This window comes from Equus quagga, chromosome 14 (genome assembly GCF_021613505.1).
Source record: "Equus quagga isolate Etosha38 chromosome 14, UCLA_HA_Equagga_1.0, whole genome shotgun sequence".
NCBI lineage: Eukaryota > Metazoa > Chordata > Mammalia > Perissodactyla > Equidae > Equus > Equus quagga.
The window spans coordinates 93046408-93067856 of record NC_060280.1 but is presented as its reverse complement, the minus strand read 5'-3'; the positions used below and the strand labels follow the sequence as shown (position 1 = coordinate 93067856).

At 54.6% G+C, this 21449-nt stretch overlaps 1 protein-coding gene across 4 annotated transcripts in view; it reads right to left on the bottom strand.

Moving 5' to 3' along the window:
* Positions 1–21449, bottom strand: part of MLLT1 (MLLT1 super elongation complex subunit) — a 57895-nt gene that overhangs the window by 23711 nt on the left and 12735 nt on the right. For all 4 annotated transcript variants that reach the window (XM_046685574.1, XM_046685575.1, XM_046685576.1 and 1 more), the window contains exon 3: positions 16197–16279. In XM_046685574.1, the coding sequence (XP_046541530.1) occupies positions 16197–16279 (83 nt within the window). The remainder of the gene's footprint in view (positions 1–16196; positions 16280–21449) is intronic.

Here is a 21449-nt window from a genome sequence, read left to right as displayed (position 1 = left end):
TATTAAAAAGAAGTCCTTATCTTCTAGAGAGACATTCTCAAATACTGACACATGAAATGATGATGTCTGGGATTTGCTCCAAAATGACACGGGGTGGGGGCCCAGAGAGGACCGCGCTTGGCCTACGGGAGAATCGCTGGAGCCGGGGGGCCACGAGGGGCCCGTCACCCCACCCTTGCTGCTTCTGTGGATGTTTCTAACTGTCTCGGATAACTTTTCTGAATGGACCCAGGGCAGCGAAGATGCACACTGGGAGGAGGAGCTCGACTAAGGCAACGTGTCCGGGAGGGGAGGACGGCCGCGGCCTCAGGGACACCAGCGGGAGGTGGCAGGGGGTGAGACGAGACCAAGGCTGAGAGGCCGGGGCCTCCCGCTGGCTGCCCCTCCCGCATCTCGGCTTCTTCAATTGTAACGTGGGAAGGATTCGAGGACATAACGTGGCTACACCACTGGGCTCTGTGCCATCAAGAAACAGAAACTGCTGTTTTTGCCAGGAAGAGGTCTGGGCTTGAGGAGGGCACCTGAGAACTCACAGGGACACTGAAAGGACGCTCCACAGCTCTCCCCACTGCCAAACATGCGGGCGCCCCGAGGCTCAGAGCCAGGCCTCCCTCTGCTCTCTGCCCTCGCTGGGGGGCCCCAGACAGGCACAGCTTTCCGTTCCGGCTGCTCGGTGAGTCCAGCCGCTCCTCACACTCTCCCCGGGGCCACTCGCCACCTCCTCACCATCCAGCTGCTTCCATGACAGACACCTCTCAATCCACAGAGTTTAAACCGGCTCATGGCTCACCCCCAAACCACTCCTTCCCAGCGCTCCAATAGCTGCCCTCCGAGCCTCGAGTACAGGCCAAACCACCCCCAGGGCCATCTGGGACGCTGTCCTCCACCATCCTCCACCCCCCATCCCCCCAGCTCTCCCAGGCTGGCACCTGTCCCTCCTCGGGCCTTCTCTGACCATTATCCCCAAGCCCAGCGGGCAATTCTCTCTCACGAGTAGGATGGATGTCTGTTTTCTGGACCTGTACCCCACAGGACTGTGAGGGACCCCTCTTTGTTCCTGGGGCCCAACACCGACAAGCACACATGTTTGTGGAATGTGCCTATGTACTCGTTTACCCTACAACCGTAATGTGTGCCTACCATGTGTTCCCAGCAACACCCAGCACCGAGGAGGGGTCTCTAACCTTAGGATACTCGGGGTCCACAGGCGAGGGGTCAGGGCAGCAGTGATACTGACATGACACTGACTATGCTGTGTAATGTAACACTTGTGGAGCATTTACGTGGCCAGGCACTTTTCCAAGCTCTCACCCCGTATGAATGCTTCACAGCCCAAAACACAGGAGCTCTCACTGTCCCCATTTCACAGATGAAGAAACTGAAACCGAGGCCGCTCACCTGCCCGGTGTCACACGGCCGGTCGGCAGGGAGCCAGGACTTACTCCGGGCAGGCGGCGTTCTCTGAAAGCCCTGGCTCTTGGGCGGTGTCTCACGCCCACACAAACCACACAGAGCAGGGCACTGGCCTGAGACAGAAGACCAGGGAGTGTTCTTCCCGGCTCCCAGAGACGGGCGGTGCGCAGCAAAGCCAAGGGGTGGGATCCGGGCCAGGCAGAGGCCCCCCAGCGAGCCCAGCAGATCCTGCTCCGTTGACCTGGGATCAGCTGCTGGCCGCTGCTGCGTGCAGCACAGCACACTGACAATGGCTGATCGGAGCTCCCTCCGGATAAGACCTCAGGCCTGAGAAACTTAGAACTTCCAAGAGGGTGACAGATTCCTCCCTGACACCCCCTCCCCGGGAAACCAGCCTCCTGAGAAGCTGAGACAGCCAGCATGCAACACCCCCGAGTCAGCAGAAGGCTTGGTAAGGAGTAGCCAAGTTGAAGGTGTGCCGGGCCCGCGATCCCAAGAGTAACACCCTTAGTCATTCCAGCCAGACTCCACACACGCCCCGCTCTCAGCAGAGGCAGCCACAGCTGGCCTCCAGTGTTCTCAGGCCAGGCCATGGGCAGCTGTCCACTCCCTAGGCCACTGGCCACAGGCCAGTGTCTCTCTCCAGCCTCAGCAAACTAAGATGCGGAAGAGCTGGCCAAACTGGTGCACCAGCGCCCAAAGCCGACAGCTCACATGCCCGTCCACAGCGCGAGGGGAGGCCAGGCCGCCAGAGCCCGAGTGGCAGGCTGGCCCTGGCCTGGCACACGACAAGGCACACAGCCCCCAGCCTGGGGCCAGCTGACCGCACGTGGAGCTCCTGATGCTGCCCGGCCCTCTTCTGTGGCTGGCAGGGCTGGCCCAGGAGGAGCCCAGGCTTATAGCCCCACCCTGGGTACCACCGGCAATCCGGGAATTCACTAGCAAGGAGGTCGCCTGGCTCCTCAGGACCCGGGGGCCATCTCTTCGCCGTCTCTGCCCTGCCCACGCTTGTCCCTGGGCCTGTCTGACACTCCCTGTGAGAGGTCCTGGGTTCACATACACTGGGCTTAAAAAAAGCACAGTTAAACCTGACTGACAATGGCCCTAGACCTAACTGCCGGTTTACAGGCTGCAGCCAGCAATGTCCCTACGGGACAAACAACAGGGCTTCTTAAAATACTTCGCAAGGGAGAAAAAGAAGAGAGAGAAGGAGGGAGACAGAGATGGAGGGGGAGGAAATATTTAAAGAGCTTAAGAGAGACAGCAATCCACAGCAATGCACTGACCTTAGGTGAACCCTGATCTGAACTCACAAATTATTAAAAATACTTATCTATGAGACAATGAGGGAAACCTTGACAATACCAGATATTTGATGATCAATTTATTAATTGCTAGATACGATACTGTGGTTAGGTTGTTTTTTTTTTTTTAAGAGTCTTATCTTTTACAGACACAGGCTGAATATTTAGAGATTAAAAGACAGGATGTCTAGGATGTAATTCAAAATACTCCTGGGGTAGAGATGAGAAAACACTGCACACAAGCGAGTGGTGAAGCGGCTGGTGGCTGCCGTGTGATGGTTTGCTCTGCTCTTCCCTCCACTTCTGTACATGTTAAGTTTTCTGCATTAAAGAAACGTAAACACACACGCTCGGCTCCCCCCAGCCTTCCTCGTGGCTCTGCGTCTGAGTACCCCTCAAGCATCTACTATGAGCCAGCTCTGTTCTGGTACCGGGGACGAGGGTGCAGACAGGCCAACCCCCCCTCACAGAGCCCAGAGGAACCCTCCATCCCTGGGTCCCCGGGAGCCTCCTTGGCCACTGGGCAAATGCCTCCCTGGGCTTCAAGCGGCCGCCCCACTGCCAGCACCATTTAGGGAGCCCTCCCTGGGGCCAGGCGTGTGCTACAGGCTTACATAGCACCTTATTTCATCCTTGCAAATGCTCTGAGAGTTAGTCACTGTCTCACCACCCATCAGGAGGGGAAACCAAGGGCCAGTGGCATTTGTCATTCGCCAAGGCCACACGGAACCAATGAAGGCAGGCCCGCGAGTCTGCGCACCACGGCCTCTGCCGCCTTCCTGCAGCCGCAGCGCTGACTCACCCGGCCCTCTGCTGCCCCGGCCCACGGTGAACCAGAGCGGGACGACCTCTAGGGCCGCCGGAGAGACCTACCGCCCGCCCAGCAACGAGAGCCACGCGGGAAAAGGAGCCCTCGAGCGAACACCTCCAGATCCGGAGTCCCACGTCCAGGATTCGATCCCACCCACCTGGTAAACAGAGGCCGGAGGAGGGTCCCTGAGGCGCTGGCCCGGTCCTGAGAGGCCCGGAGACGCCAGTGACCCTCAATAGGAGACGGCACGTAATTCGAGCAGGTCTAAGCTGGGGGGCACGCAGAGCAAACACCACAAGAACAAGGCAGAGTTCTGTGTACTGACCCGGGAGGTCCACGGTTTGAAATGCACACACATCACAGAAAAAGATGTTTCTGGAAGGACTTACACCTAACGCTTACAGGGGTGTTTCAAGGAAGCAGGCTGGAGCCAGGACCTCAACTCCCTGCACCTCCGTGTATCACCTTTGTAGTCAGAAGTAGAAGAAAAGCCAGCGAGGGCCCTCAGAGCAGCACCCCTCCCTCACTTTGGGGGGGCAGGGAGTGACAGTGCCAATGACTCAGTTATACAATTTCCATCTTTACAGGAAACAAATCAGTCAGGAGAGGTTCTCAGGGAAGCTGACTCCAGGCCAACTCCTCCGTCCCCTTCTCGAGGAGCCCAGGAGAGGGCACCAGCGGGGGAACCGAGCGGGGGTGCGGACTGCCCCTCCCGGGGGTCCCGGGTGACTGTGACCAGCCGCAGAGGCGGGCTGCACCTCTTCTCGTGCACATTTGCTCTCTCGAGGCGCTTCCCCACCCGGCTCCAGACACCGCCCTCTAGGAAACACAGATGCTGCTGGGGTCCCACACTGAGGACCAGAAAGATGCTACAAGGAAAGACAAACCGAGCCGCACAGCTGGCTGCATTCATGTGGCTTGTCACACAACTCGGCAGCCCCCTGACCTTTCCCTGGGTCTCCTGGAACAATGTCCCTTCTGTTCTGGCTCCTCGGCAATCCACCAGTGAGGGCCAGCCCCCTGGGCCGCATCAACCAGCCAATTGTCCCTGGCGCAGAGCAGCCGCCACAGCCCGCTCCACAGAGCGGCTGCCCGCCTCCTGAACTCTGGGAAGCCCCAGAGAGCTGAGGAGCCACGAGGGGAGTGTGCGCAGCGGGCGGCTCCCCGCCAGCCGACCCGGGGTGAGTGAGGCAGGGGGACGAGACAATGGTGACCCCAGAAGGGGCGTGCTGAACCGGGAGAACCCAGGCTCCCTGCTTAATCACTGGAGCCCGGCTCTCGCCACTTAGGCTCAATTTAAAGCGCGGGCAAGTGGGAAAAGCCGGACCCAACCACGTAAGCAGGTTTCGGCAGCCCAGAGCCATTTCCGCCTCAGAGGGCGGGGAGGGGCGGTGGACTGGCGGCCGGGACCTCCTGCAGCAGGTCACCAGTCCCACCACACTGCCCACCCGGCTGCTCCCCCCAACACAAGTCAGCCAGGATGTGTCTAGGAAGATGCCTCTGAGGGTTTAGGGCACAAGCTGGCCAGCGCTGTTTTAAGTGACTTAAAAAATTTTTTTAAAAAGCCCTTTCTAAAACTTCCTAGTAAAATGTACCACAACGACCTTTCTGCGACTTCAGATGACGGCAGTCGAGTAAAGCCACGGAAAGTGAGTGATGCTTAGGGCTCAGCATCCAATAACAGCTGGTCACAGGGGTGGGGTGCACGGCACGGAGGATGTCTATTATTAGCAGCAAATAACCAAAATAAACATCTCCACATTTTACCATTTCTGAAAATTGGGCTGTCTCTTAAAGTCAGCGTGCCCACTTGACATGTTTCTTTTTCTCCTCCCAAAGCGCGTCATTAAACTGACAGTACATCTCGCAGTGAAGGGAGGCCTAGACCAGAGGAAATGGGGTCAAGGTCAGCTGCAGGGGAAGCTTCCACGCCCCAAACGGTCAAGCTGTGGGTTGAAGACCAACATGAGCCCAGGCCAGCGTTCACTCCACAGCGCACAGGCGGGGCTACTGGAGATGCGGGCCTGGGAAAGGACCGAGCAGGTTTCTCTGAACTCAGACAATCTCTCAACCTCATCCTACGAGTGACCCCTTATCTCCTCTCGGTTCTGCCCATCACACCAAGCCAGAAACAGGGCTAAAGGGCAACCAGTTTTAATTTGGAAAAAGAAAAAGAGTCGATGAGCTCCCCGCACCTGCTCACACCCAAGACCAAGCCCCCCAGGTCAGCCCCAGAGCCCCATCCCTGGTGGGCCCCTCCGCCAGCACCCACCCCGCTTCCCAGCCACCCTTGGACACAGACAAGGACTTCCTGCGGGCAGCCGCTGAGGGACCCCAGGAAAGGCTGAACCAGGGAAAGATGGTGATGTGCGGAACAGGCACGAGCCGAGACAGGGGCCCTGCTGGGGGCTGTGAGGCTGCAGCCACGAGATCCCGTGCCCAGAGAGGCAGATGAACCCAGAGGGGTCAGAGGGATCGGCCCTTCATGGAGGATCTAAGAGCACACCCACTCGCCACACACGGGCCTGACAGGTCTTTTTGCAAAGCAAGTGTGATCATGTCACCCCCCCAGCTGAACTCTCATGAGCTCGGGATGAGCGCCCTGCCAACCTCGCCAGCTCGTCTCCTCCCACGCCGGCCTGGCCTCCCTTCTGAACCCAGGCGTCCCTGACTCTCCCCCTCACTCCCCCTCACCCCTCTGCCACTCTCACCCAGGACGGTGTCTCCCTTTCCTCTCTGCCCAGCTGACTCCTACGCACCTGTGGGATGGAGGAAACCTCGCTTTCTAAGGGCAGCCTTTCCTGCACACCCCCCAACCCTTCTAGCTGGGCCCCCTGGAATGCACGTGCAGCACCACGCCTCTGTTCCAGAGCACTGATGACTGGTCCGATGTGTCCACTTCCGTCCTTGTGGTTTACTCTCTCTCACCCCTGTCAGTCTGGAGCTCCATGAGACACGGACTGGATCCACTGTGGGCCTCAACGTGTCCTGGACTCAGTAAACACCTGCTGCGTGAATAAGGCAGTGTAACAGAAGAAAAGCAATTTTCCCTGCTCACTGTAAATAGGTTTTTCTAAAAAGTCCTCAACTGCAAAGAATAAATGACAAAGGCACCCCCTACCAGACATCATCTTCCTACTGGCAACTTCCTTCTGCCTCTTTAATCAGTAAAGCAAAAAGAAACTCACGGGCCTTGGGTCTGGCCAAGGGTTTTTAGATACACCAAAAGCACAATGCATAAAAGAAAAAACAGTGATAAACTAGACTATCACAATTTAAAACTTTTTCTGGGCAAAAGATATTGTTAAAAGAATGAAAAGATAAGCCACAGACATGGAGAAAATACTTGCAAATCATTAACCAGTTAAAGAATTTGGATCTGAAGTATATAAAGAACTCTTCAAACACAACAATAAGAAAACCAGCCCAATTAAAAAAAACAGCAAAAATTCTGATCAGACACTTTACCAAAGAAAATATGTGAACTTCAAATAAACACATAAAAAGATGCTCAGCGTCATCAGGCACCAGGGAATGCAAAAGCCAGTGAGCTAGCAGTTCACGTCCACCAGGACGGCTACGGTGAACAAGACAGGAAGGGTGAGCGAGGATGGGGAGAAACTGAGCCCTCGTACACGGCTGGTGGGAACGGAAAATGGTGCAGCCGCTGCGGAAAACAGCTCGGCAGCCACTCAAAAGTTACAAGGGATCAACCAAGGACCCAGCAATCCCACTCCTAGGTACACGCTCAGAGAAATGAAAATAGATGTCCACAAACAAACTGGTACGCACAACAGCTAACAGGTGGAAAGAAGGCAAGTGCCCATCGACTGATGAGCAGATACACACAACATGGTCCATCCATACATTAGAACATCACTCAGCCATGAAAAGGAGTGAAGCCCTGACACACAGTACAGCGTGGATGGACCTTGAAAACATGGTGCTCAGTGACAGAAGCAGACACAAAAGGCCCCAGAGTGTGTGATTCTATTTCTATGAAATGTCCAGAATAGGCAAATCCACAGAGACAGAAAATGGATTAGTGGTTGCCAAGGGCTACGGGGGGTGGGGGTGAGTGACTGCTACTGGGGACAGGGCTTCTTTCCGGGGCGACGAAAATGTTCTAGAATTAGTGCTGATGGTTGCACAACTGTGAATCCACTAACATCCAATGAAAGGTACACTTTAAATGGATGAATTATATCTCAATAAAGCTACTTTTTGAAAAAGAGAGATGCCACTGTGCACCCATTAGAAAGGCAAAAGGAGACAGTCCAACCCTGCCATGTGCTGGCAAGGATGCAGAGCACCGAGAGCCCCACATGCCACGGGTGAGGGTGCGAAGGGGGACGGCCACTTTCCAGAACCGCCGGGCACTTCCTTATGAAGTGAAACATGCCTGTTCTGTACGACCCACAATCCCACTGCTGAGTATTCGCCCAAGTGAACAGGAAACTCACACCCACACAAAAACCTGTGTGCAAACAATGAGGGCACCGTCACTCTTAATCCCCAACAAGTGGACACCACGAGACGTCCTGCAGCGTGGAACGAATAGACAAACGCGGGGCGGCCACACGGTAAAGGCACGGACGATGCACTCTAGCTACAACATGGATGAATCATAAATGTGCCTTGTGAAGTGAAGGAAACCAGACACAAAGGGCTGCACGCTGGGCGAGGGTACTGAGATGACATTCTTGAACAGGCAGAACCACAGGGCTGGAAAGCAGATGAGTGATCGGGAGGGGCTGACTTGAAAGGGACAGGGTGGGGGGTGGGGAGGACAGAGCTGTTCTGTGTGGCACTGTCGTGAGGGATGCTATGCGGGTCAGAACCCAGAGCGAACTTCACTGAACACAAACTACAATCATCGTCATCATAATAACAACCAGATGGGCGGGGAGGGGACCCAACTCGGGACGCAGACTCTGACTAATGAGTCTGCATTACAGATGTACAAGGTGGAGGCAAAGTCAGAAACACCTTTGGAAAGCAGAGTTCTCAGCAATTGGACACTGCAGGCCAAAGACAAAAAGAGCTGGAGGCACCGTCCTCGAGCTGGTGAAGTTACTTCTCACAGGAGGCCTGGTTAGCAATTCTGAAACTACTTTCGAGGAATACTAAAGTTAAACAAATAAGGAAATCCACTGTAGATAATGAGAGCCAGCCCTCTCCCTTCAGAGAAAGAAGTTAAACAAAGCAAGGGAGGGTGGCAAGAACAAACTCAGTGGTGCTCAACTGGAGTCGGAGGCGTCGGCGTGAACGGATGTTCATTTTAATTTATACCCAGACAGAACACAGAGAGACAAACAGATAGGGCGGTCAGCATTCACACACACGTCTCCCGGCTCTCTCATAGGAGGGGCCCAAAGGCAGTGACACCCCAGGGGCAATGAGCACACTCAGCTCCCAGATCATGGCTTTTAAATACCATTCTCCAAGAAAAGGGACCCGGGCTCCTTGGAGAAATGGCTGATTCGAAGGCTGTGGCAGGGAAGAACCAAGATGAGCTTGGAATACCTGTGGCACCAGAAAGTGAAGAAGCACCCAAAAAACCACGGGGACACGATGAAAAGGCACAGGGACCAACCTGAGAGTTCCCATCAACCAGAGTGAGAACAACAAAATAAATAACAATAGGACTAGATTATAATCCAAGGGAAAAACCAAATACCCAACAACCCATGCTCTTATAAATAAGTGACTGAATAAATACACAAATGAGGGAGACAGGACAATTCTTTGTTACAGAAAAATTCTGGTTAATAAGCGCAGAAGGAATGAATGAACTGGAAATCACCACAGCTCACCGCTGATGGAGGGCGACACTAGTCATGAATCGTGAAGAAGAAACAGGCGCTCTGCACAGTGTCACAGCATCTCCCCCTAACAGATGCAGTTACTGCCGCGGCTTTGACTCTGCCCACCAGGATGCGGAGCTTCGTTTCTCTCCCGAGTGTGGGCTCGCTTCTAACAGCGTCCAGACGGGCACAGAGAATGGAGGAAAGGGGCAGACAGCCCAGCAGTAAGTCAACGTACGATCAGGTCCGCCCTCACATGATGTGACGAGGGGGGGCTCTTTACCTCGATGGTCTCCTTACCAAAACCTGCAACCCCGCCTAAGCACGAGGAAACACCAGACAAACCCACATGGAGGGGCATTCTTCAAAATGCCCAGCTAGGACGTTTCAAAAAAATGTCAAGGTCACGAAAGCCAAGAAAAGCAGAGAAACTGTCACAATCCACAATGGAGTGAATTCTAGAACAGAAAAGGAATGTTGGTAGAAAATGGGGAAATTCAAATAAAGTCTGCAATGGGAAGTCCTGTACCAAGGCTGATTTCTTCGTTAGATCGTGTCCCACGGTCACAGAAGAGGATGACACTGGGGGAAGCTGGATGTGGCCTGTGTGGGAACCCCCTGTGCGATCCTTGCCACTGTTCTGTCTAAAATTATTTCAAAATTAAAAGTAAAAAAAAAATCATGACTATGAGACAGTCCCTCCTCGGCTGAGTGATGAGAAGATCTTTACATGCATCTGGAGCAATTCAGGTTTGTGAACCTGCTTCTTTCTTTGCCTGTGAACATTATGGAACTGAAACACAGATCGGGTCTTTCTGATAAAATTTAGTCCCCAATTTGAGATGTGCAGGAAGTGTGATACACATACCAAATTTCGAAGAAGTAGCGTGGAAAAGAAAGTAAAATACCTCAGGAATTTTTAAAAAATGCTAATGTTTTGGACATATTGGGTTAAATTAATTTTACCTGTTTTGACCTTTTTTAACGTGGTTACCAAAAACTTTTTAATTACACGCGTGGTTTGCATATTTCTATGAGACAGCCAGGGGACAAGATGAAACTCACTTGTTGGAAAATGAAGGGCTTCAAATACCCCTGGCCACTTCGGGGACAACAAGCAGGCATCAAGGGAGCATTTCAGCCGGACTCCATTCACCTGCTCGGTCCTAGCTCGCCTAGGACCCCATTCACTTGTCCTGGACGCGCAGCCTCGTTCTGCGGCGGCACCCAGCACACTCTCCCAGGCCACAACCAACCCCAGTTCACTTCGCAGATGCGCGATTCAGCCACAGGTTGTAGAAGCTTCTGGGTTGACAGGTGATCGGAAGGCAACCATCTAGATCCCCACTGATGAGCTCGAGCTCCCAATTCAGGGAAGTTCATGTCACCCATTTATGCTGCCCAGCAACATGCATATAAAAACAGGCACCTATCCAGAACACGTAAAGAACTCTCACAACTCGACAACAAGAAGGCAAACTGTCAATTCAAAAATGGGCAAAGGACACCAACAGACGTATCTTCAAAGAAGATACACAAATGGCCAACAAGCACTGAAAAGATGCTTGGCATCATTAGTCCCTTGGGAAATGCAAACTAAAACCACAATGAGACACCACTTCTCACCCAGTAGGATGGCTCTAATTTTTAAAATTTATAAACGAAAAAAGGAAGTAAGTGTTGGCAAGGATGTGAGGAAACTGGAACCCTCACGCCACTGGTAGGGTTGTAGAATGGTTCCGCCATGTGGAAAACAGTTTGGCGGTCCCTGAGAAAGTTGAACATAGAATTACCATATCACGCAGCAATCCCACTCATAGGTATACACCCCAAGGAACTGAAAACCAGTATGCAAACAAGCATATGTACACATGCTCATAGCAGCACTAGATTACGGCACTAGGCAATTCACAATAGCCAAAAGGTAGAAACAGTCCAAATGTCCATCAGCGGATAAATGGATACACTGACTGTGGTATATCCATACAGTGGAGTATTATTCAGCCATGAAGAGGAATGAAGTTCCAATACATGCTACAATGTGCATCAACTCATAACTAAGTGAAAGAGGCCAGACACGAAGGTCACATGGGGAACAAGTGCTTAATGGGTGCAGGGCTTCCTTTTGGGGTGAAGAGAATGTTCTGGAACTAGATGGAGATGGCTGCTGTACCTCACACCCATTATTATGCATACCATCAAAAAAAGAGAAAACAAGTGTGGACAAGGGTGCAGAGAAACTGGAACCGTTGTGTACTGTTGGTGGGAAAGAAAATGGTGCAGCTGCTGTGGAAAACATCTTGGTGGTTCCTGAAAAAATGAAAACTAGATTTACCCTATGATCCAGCAATTCTATTTCCGAGTAAATATCTGAAAGAATTGAAAGCGGCGTCTCAAAGACAAAGCACATACGCATGTTCACAGCAGCAATATTCACAGGAGCTAAAACATGGAAACAACTCAAGCGTTCATGGATGAACAGACGAGCAAAATGTGGTCCATCCGTACAACGGAATACTATTCAGCCTTAAAAAGGAATGAAGCAGTGACACACGCTACAACTCAGACGAGCCTTGAAAACATGACACTAAGCGAGAGAGGCTGGACCCAAAACAACACGTGTTGTACAATCCCTTTTATGTGAAATATCTAGACTAGGCAAATCCACAGAACAGAAAGCAGATTAGAAGTTGCCAGAAGATGGGGGTGGGAGGAACGGGGAGATGAAAACTCTGAAACTAGAGAGGCAGTGACTGCACAACACTGTGAAGGCTCTAAATGCCACTGAACTGCACACTTCAAAATGGTTACCTGTATGTTACGTGAATTACACCTTAATTAAAAACATTTGTTTTTAGGGGCCAGCCCTGTGGCCGAGTGGTTAAGCTCATGTGCTCTGCTTCAGTGGCCACGGTTCACCAGTTCAGATCCCGGGTGTGGACCTAGACACCGCTCAGCAAGCCACGCTATGGAGGCACCCCGCATAGAAGAGCTACAACGACTTACAACAAGGATATACATCTATGTGCTGGGGCTTTGGGGAGGAAAAAAATAAAAGAGGAAGATGGGCAACAGATATTAGCTCAGGGCCAATCTTCCTTCCCCCAAAAAATTTTGTTTTTCCAATTGTGGTGTCGTAGAAAGATATTTGGTCTTTGTCCTCAGTTCCTGGCACAGATCTGCTAAAATCCTTGGAATTTCCTGAGAGATAGGAGCGTCTTTTGTTCTAATGAGGCGACTCTCGGTGGGCCCCTAGACAGCCTCAGGATGGGGCTCGTCCCCAGAAAGACAGTCTTGATGAGAAGCTCGGAACTTTCTTCCCCACCTCCCGACCTCCGGGGCGGGGAGAGGGCTGGAGATTAGTCCCCAGTGGCCAATGATTCAATCGACCAGGGCTGCACAATGAAGGTGTCCTAAAACCCCTAACCTGAGGGCTCGCAGGGCTTCGCCGAGGTGAACACGGGAGGTGCTGGGGGCGGGGCGTGGACAGGAAGGGCGTGGAAGCTCCGCAGCCCTGCCCTGTCCCTGCCGTGCATCTCTGCCCTCTGGCTGTTCTGGAATTGTACCCCACACAGTAACCCGGCAACAGTAGGCAAGTGTTATCAGTTTTGGGGCTGTTCTGGCAAATTACAGAACCTGCGGAGGGGGTCGTGGGAAGCCCCGATCCACAGCTGGTCGGTCAGAAGCGCGGAGGCCTGGACGTACGACCGGCATCTGCAGTGAGGACAGTCCCGTGGGGCTGAGCTGAACCCACGGGGTCTGCGCTGGTCCGAGTAGACAGGGTCAGAATCGCACTGGCCTGCTGGACCCTCTGCCGGCGTCTGGAGTCGGAGAGCTGCAGAGGCGGCGTCGGAAGAGACGCTGTGCACTTGGTGTCAGCAGTGACGGGAGGAGGAACGGCTCGACGACGCACGTGTTGTGCGTCTGAGACCAGACAAAGCCCCCATGTTCTTTCCTCTCAGGAAAAGAGTGATTTATCTGTAACAGAGCGTCCTGCTGACAGGTCGAAAGGCATGTGGCCTCAGAGGAGCCCCAGCGCCGCACACCACGTCCAACAGAACCCCTTCCCTCCGCAGGCGGTGCCATGTCCAGGGTCAAGCGCGGCCAAGAACACCTCGCACGCATGCCAGGAAAGGTCCCGGCCTGAGACAGCCTTTTCTGCTCCGGGTCGAGCCGCCCCCTCACCAGAGAAGCCAAACCCCCGCCTTCCCCGTCTCTGGACCCTCCAGCTGCTCTGGGCCTGGGAGCCTCAGGAGGGGCCGCCTCCTCCACGCGGCCTTTCACCGGGTTAACGGGGAAGAGGCCACACACGCTGCTGAAGGGCTGGACGTGCTGGGGACTGGGCCGGGGGACCTGCCATCTGCCTCCCTCTGAACCTTCTCCACAGCCCCGAGGAACAGATGCGGTGAGGAAGCCCAGCTCAGGGCCAGAGAAACTGAGGCCCAGAGCAGCAACCTGTCCAGTCACTGCCCCCTGCTTACGTCTGCGAGCCCAACTTCCCTTAGCTGCGAATGCAACCCTTGCCCCCGGGAGGGGAGAAGATTACCAGGTCACTCACAGTGACCCTGTTCCAACCAGGATTCCAACTGCGGAAGCTGCTTTTGCAAAAGCACCTTTTTTCGTTTTTGCTTTTCCACAACTAGTCTGATCTTTACAAAACTTCTAAAGCAGGGACCCACCTTTAGACAATATTTGCACAACACAATACATAAAATAATACTGTGCCTGTTGCCCGAATGTAAGGAGAAACCAGACTTTGTGACGGCTGTCATTCCAGGTCACGTCTGCCTCGGGGACTTAAGCAATGGGTGTGCACACACGACCACATGCTCTGCTGGTTCGAATCCCAGCTCTGCCCATCACCTGGACCACGTGACTGGGTACCCCGAGCTCCTTCATCCCAGACTGGGGATCGCCTTCCTCTGGGGCTTGTCCGGAGGCTAACCAGCACCTGCTAGCAGAGCACCTGGCACCGTGCCACACGCCGCCCTGCAGGACCTATGACCTGACTCGCGCCACAGGCTCCCTGTGCTGGGCCTCGCCTTCCAGGTGCCCTCAGTGCAGGGCGGCCCTCGACAGCTCGGAGGGCAAAATCACTACCAGAAGAGAGGATTCCAGTCACAGGATGCAGGGCACAGGAGAGACCCCAGCTCTCGTCCTGAGCGAGAGAACACGCTGGGGCTCTGAGGACAGGCCCCCGTCGTCCGCACACGCTGCGGAGAGCTTTCTACAGGGGGACTCACGTGGTCTCCCCATCACCCAGGGGGCGGGGCTGCTGTCACCATGCTGTGTCCACAGCCTCCCACACCCGCCCCGGGACTTGCCCAGCACCGCTGCCCCTGCCTTCACAGTCCGTGCCCCGCTTCCCCACGCTCCCGACGTTTCCCCCAGGCGCCTGCCGAAGAGACACGGGGCTCCTGCCCGCGCAGACAGCCTGCTCTTCTCTCGACGGGGCCGGTCCCCAGGCCTCTCCGGCCTCGAGTCTACAAAAGCCTCGGGATCACCCAGGCTTCTGTGAACTGGGCCCGAGAGGCCCCACAGCCAAATCCCGCTGAGTCGCGCCTGCTAAAATGTCACCGGGCTCCCAGCGGGGCAGCACACCTGAGCCCCATCCCCAGAGGCCCTGGACGCCAGGTGGTTTACAGAACAACCCGGTATAAATAAGAGACTGTCAAGTGAGCAGTGGCATCCGTGGGCGTCCCAGGGAGGCCTCGTCCCTGAAAGATGGCAGAGCTGGGCCTGCAGCCAGTGTAGTAGCACTGGTGCCTCGGCCAGGCCACCTCTGAGCCAGGCAAGGTCATGCTGGCCTCTTGGTGGCGCCTGTGAGAAGAAGCAGAGGCAGGCCGCCAGGAAGGGAATTTTTAAATTTTAATTATTGGGCTTTGGGGAAAAAAAAAAGCTATGGTCTGAATGTGTCCCCCTAAAATTCACGTAGACTCCCACCCCCCAATGTGATGGTGTTAATAGCCGGGGCCTTGGGAGGAGATCAGGTCACGGGAACGGAGCCCTCATGATGGCGTCAGCACTTCTCTAAAAAGAGACCCCATGAATCCCTCAACTCTTCCACCACATGGGGACACAGTGAGAAGTTTGTGACCCCGAAGAGGGCCCTCATGTTACCGTGCTGGCACCTTGATCTCAGACTCCAGGCCTCTAAGACCTGGAAGCCAGAAACGTGCGTCGTTTACAAGCCGCCATGTCTGCGGTATTTTGTTATAGCCGCCCGAACGGACTAAGACGACACGCGTATTCCTTCTGCTATAAATGTGTAGGAAATACGCGTGGCGGAAAATGAAACAAAAGCCCCTGTGATGCCACCACTCAGATTACCCTCGCTACCATTTCTGATGTATACAATTCCTTTTTTCTATAAATAACATACAGATAACTTGCTATTTTCATTTGACAATACTAAAAACACTTCCCCCGGCCCCAGGTTATCAAAGATTCTGTTCAGAAGATGCTCCATAAATTTAGCCCCAGTCACATCCTGGTGGACATTTAGGCAATTTCCGGATCTTTGCCACTACTCAGGCCCGGTGACCAACCCTCCAGGACCATCCACGGAACCTGGCCTGTCATGGCAGGTCGCTGCTGACTCAGGGGACCAGACACGTTTTCAGGGCGGCTGCACGGGAAGTGGCCCGGGAGCTCCCCGGAAGCCCTCCTGCCTGCCATCAGAGCAAGCCCGGGTCGCCAGCCCCGCCTTCCAGGGGGAGATGGACACACTGCTTCGCCCACCCGCGCTCTAACATGGATGCCTCTGCCTCCGAGATCCCAACGTCCTGGCGGCCGCCCCTCGCTGGTCTGACTTCCTGTGTGTGAAGTGTGCATCCCTCGGCCACCTCTCCAGGATCCTACCTTGTTTTTGAAGTACACCTCGATGGGCATGATGAAGCCAGCGTAACCCGACTCCTCCACCTTGTAGGGGGGCTCCTTGCACACTAAAAAGGAAGGGAAAACGCATGGTCAGCTCCCCGCCTGTTCAAAGGCCCCGCCGCCAGCAGCAACAGCGAACCACCCTCCCTGCCTCCTCTCTGTGCTTCAGAGGCCCGCTGGACTGAGGATTCTCAGAAGGCCGGCGCCCCCAGGAGCACCAAATCCCCTGCCAAAGGGGGCACTGGAACAAGAAGGGCAGAGGAGAAAGGTGAGCTGGTCACACCCCAGATGGAGAGCAGAGGGGGCCGGAGACGAGCTCAGGAGAGCAGCCGAGCCAGCCACAGCCGCGCACGGGCAACCGACTCAGGGCATGTGAGTGTGACTGGGGCAAGGGGACACCCGGGGGGCCAGTCGCCCAGGCAGGGCAGTGCCCTCCACAGCATCCACCTCCTTCCACCGCTCTCTCAGACACAGGACGTGATGCCGGGAGATGGAGGCGGTCCCGTCCCAGCCTGCAACTCCCTCCGGGTTCCATTTTAGTGCATGACAAAAGCCTAACCGACTCGTTTACCCCAGAGATTGAAACAACAATGAAAAATTGAAACCCAGAAGAACAGCAAAGTATAGGTAAAATAAACTCTCGCAAGCTCGCCCTCCAGAAGGAACCGACAATGTTTTGACACTTACGCTGTCACTGTGCAAGTAACATGCAACATTCTTCTCCCGCTTCTAAGAAAAAAGTCAGAACACTACCCATCGGATTCCCGTCCTCCACCCTCCCTCCCAGGAGGCAACGACTGTTGGGAGACAGAACACACACCCTGCACTGCCTAAGCCCTTCGTGCACGTGTGTCTGGACTGTAAGGTAAACCTTAAGTGGGCCAGAAATTGCCAGAAAACAGCGCATGGAACATAATGAAACATGACTTTTTTAAATTAAAACACTACAAGAGTTTTCTTAAAAAAAAAAAAAAAAACTTCAGCTCTCAACTATCTCGTCGAGTATCATGTATCTCACATATCTCCCGGATCTCAGATACCGTCCAAACAAGGCTGGCAAGCAGGGGGGTGTGGGATACCGAGGGCCTCTCGGGCTGGCTGGGCAGCCTTGCACCGGCCCCCAGTCCTCGGACCGCAGGCAGCAGGGGAGCAGCCCGGCCGCCAGGGCCCCACAGTGCTCTCAGTGTGTACCTACGGTTCCAGCCTGCACCCCTCTGGAGGCAAAGCTGCGGCGAGCAGGACCATGCACGCAGCTGGGGGGCGAGGCCTGCTCAACTGACTGCCTGCCCCCCCAGGGCGGGGGAAAGGCACTCCTCAAACGGCCACAGGACCCACGACAGCACACCCTCCTGGAGATCAGCAGTGGCCCCGGCTGCCTCTGTTGAGCAGCCTCTCAACACTGTCACCTGCCATCAGGACCTGCACATGAATCCTTATTGCCACCAAGCGCAGCAGTGACTGCGTTCCTTCATTCATTCCTTCACTCCACCATCACAGTGCCAGGTGCAGGATGTTGACACAGGCCAAGTAGGGGACACCTCTTGTCCCTCGTAGCCTACTCTCGGGGGTGGCATCACCCTCAGTCAGTGGCATCACCTGCAAGTAAGGAGCAGCTCTCCCATGGGACAACGGGCCAGGTCAATAGGTGGTTGACCCAGGTAACCTGGGGACGCCGTCCTGGGTGACCCCAGCCCCAAATCTCTATTCCAGCCAGTCTCTTCCTGCTCCTAGGCCATCGTCCCATGGGTGCTGGATGGGAACATCAGATGCCGCCCATCCCAAAGCACCTCCTCATCCCCTCCTAAATCTGCACCTCCCCAGCGTCCCGCAGCTCAGGACCCAGGCTATCCGCCACTCACTCAAGGCCTGAGGTCACGCACACGCCTCCCTCTCCCACAGCTCCCCGCAGCAAGCGCTATCAGGCCCGCCTAGAGAAGACTCTGAGCGCGCCCCACCACCCCGGCATCCTGTGTCTCTGCTCCAGCCCAGGCGCCACCTCTCACGTGGGTTACTGCCCGGCACCTCACTGGCCGTCCTGCCTCACGCTCGTTCCTGAGCATCCTCCGCACAGGCAGCTGGAAGGATCATCCTAAATCACAAATCTGTCCCCTGGTGGCTACCCACTGCCCTCAGGGCCAAGTCTGACCCCTCGAGGGGGCCTGCCAGGCGCTTCATCACCTCCAGCCTCATCTCTCACCAGCCTGGCCTTGAGTCCTAGGATCCAGCCACACTGATCCTCTGAGATCACAGATCCCCTCCTCCAGGACCCCTTCTCTGAGCAGCCACCCCATTTCCAGGTCATGTGTCCTGTGTCACTCGAACACAGGCCTCTGTGCTTGCTCTGTCCACTTTTCTCAGTCCCCACCTCTGGCCTACAAGTGCCGGCTCACTCAGCGTTACATCCACAGGGATGGAACCAGGGCCAGACCTTCCGAAAACATTCAAGAAACATCTGTCAAATACTGCTGAGCGGGCCGCACGCCTCCGGTGGGTCCTCCACCCAAGTGAGGCGCTGGTCCAGGACAGGAAGTAACCTGGACAGAGAGGCAGGTCACGGCCGCCTCTCTGCGAGTCTCTGGACCGTCTGAGCAGACTGAGAGGGAAGTGGGGTCTCTTAGGGGGTCCGCACGAGAGCCGCCCGCCTGGTGCTTTGCTCGCCCATACCGACTGGGCACTGTGTTGCCTGTCCGTTGCGCCCAGGGTCAGCCCAGGGCTGGAACCGCGGGCCCTCGAGTACTGAACTCATGACTCCAGGATGGAAAGTGGGAGACGAGCAGGCGGGGATGGGGCCTGACCTCGCTACACAATCCCCCGACCCAGGAGGGTGGTGTGAGTGGTCCAGGCCCGGGAGGGGCCTGGGGACTTGCTGCACACTGGGCCCACGCCCACCTCCTCCCCACCCGCCCCCAGGCTGAAGGCCGTCAGCCCTTAGGGTCCACCTCCTGGCAGGGACAGACCTGGTTCCCCCTGGCCTCTGACCTCCAGGTCTCCTACTTCCGCTGAGGGCAGTATTCCTTCCAATACACACGTCACATCTGATCTCGACGTCCCTAGCAGACTACAAAGCCCTCCAGGGAAGGGACGCTGTCCTATGCTTCTCAACCTCCCTCCAAACACGACAGGCCCTCCAAGGCTGAAGAATGGCCATCCCCTCAGAGACACAGAGGAGGGGCCATGGAATATGGGCTTCCGGACCAACACAGAGCTGCACTCGCCTGCTGTCCCACCTGAGAGCCACGGCCACCAAAGTGAGACAAAGATGACACGAAATAAAGCCAGTGGGGTGAAGAGGGACAGAGATGATGTGAGCAGTCGAGAAATTTCTAGAAGGCAGAAAGTGGATGAGAGCATACTCGGCAACGAGACAGGAAGAAGAAGGTACAGCCCAGAACATGCCATGGGGCGCTGTGGGGCAGGCGAGAGCCCGCTGGTGCGGAACCCCGAGAGGCCTGGGCGGCGCCTCCACGGGCTCCAAGTTGGGGCGGGGGGAAGAGGCTGCCGAGGGCGGGCAAGGGGTCTCTTCCTGGGGTGAGGAACATGCTCTGGAGCCAGTGGTGACGGCTGCACAACTTCAGGAACACGCTGAAATCATTGAATCGTACAGACTACAAGGGGGAAGTTTATCATGTGTGACTTCTAGCCCAGTACAGCAACAATTAAAAAAGCCACATGGAGAGGCTCTACTCAGAGCCACAGCCCCAGGGATGCCCCGCCATCTACCCCCACCCAGGCTCGGGCAGGCAAATTCCCCCTGGGGAAATCCAGATGGTTCCACGTCTTGAGAGCAGAGTCAACCGTCCGGAGGACGTTACAGCTCACGGTACAAAAGTGAAGCCCAGAGCAAAGCCCTGCTCGCTCAGGACCCTGGGGGCCTGGCTCCTGACCAGAAGCCCACTGGTCAACGGGACCCGCCCTGCCCTAAACGGAGCGCTCAGGAAGATTCCACCTGCAGCAAAGAGCCCAAGGAGACAGGAGCAATTTGGTGGCCACAAGAGAACTCGGGAAACAGCAAAAAACCCCAAAAACCTAGAGCGAATGTCCTCAGATCCGAGAGACGCCCAACAAGTAAAAACAAGATACTTTAAAAAAGGAAAATTGGAGGTAAGAAACGGCTCCTAGATATTGCAAACACGGCTCTTACAGTTTTATAACACAATGTCGAGGAAAATAAAGTCAAGGAACTCTCCCAGCAGGCAGAGCAAAAAGACTCTTTTTGTAAAGGGTGAGATCCGGAGACACAATTCAGCAGATGAAGAACGGCTAACAGCAGCTGATACTTACAAAGCACCTACTGCGTGCCAGCCACGACTCTCAGCGGCGCACACGCATGAACTCATTTAATCCTGACAACCACCTCACGAGGCACAGCCAGTTGTTCCCATTTTACAGACGAAAAGATTCAGACGTAGGGAAGTTAAGTAGTGAGCACCCCAGCAGGAGAAAATAAATGGACAGAAAGAAACTGTCAAAGAAACAGAAGAAAACTTTCCAGAGCGAAAATGAAGGACACCAAATGTCCAACACGGTGAACAAACAAAGAAAACCCCAGACACAATGTCATAAAGAAGCCCTAAATGCTTCTTGAGGGAAAAGAAACAGGTCATCTGCAATAGCATGAGAACCTGCTGGCATCAGACTTCTCAGAAGACGTCAAAGCGATACTGTCAAAACTCCTAAGTCGGGGGCCAGCCCAGTGGCGTAGTGGCTAAGCTCGGGCGCTCCACTTTGGCAGCCCAGGGTTTGCAGGTTTGGATCCCGGGCGTGGACCTACACACCACTCATCTAACAAGGCTGTGGTGGCGTCCCACAAATAAAATAAGACGACTGGCACCAATATTAGCTCAGCGACAATCTTCCTCAAGTGAAAAGAGGAAGACTGGCAACACATGTTACAATCTTCCTCACCAAAAGAAACCAAAAAACAAAAAACCCAACTCTAAGTGATGGTCATTCTCAAACCAGAATATTATATCCAACCAAACTCATTCAAGTGTGAGAACAGAGTAACAGCCCTTTCAAATATACTAGGTGTCAAAGAGTTTATTTCCCACACACCTTTCTAGGAATCTGCTAAGTAATTAATCTCTTGGGACATTACTTGAGAAATTACTCCAGTAAAACAAGAAAATAAACCAAAACACAGGGTAATAAATAAACTCCCCAGGAGAAGCGTACAGGAAAGTCCCGGGGCAATGGCTAAAGAGGTGGCCTGGCGAGGAGCCAGTCCTGATTAGA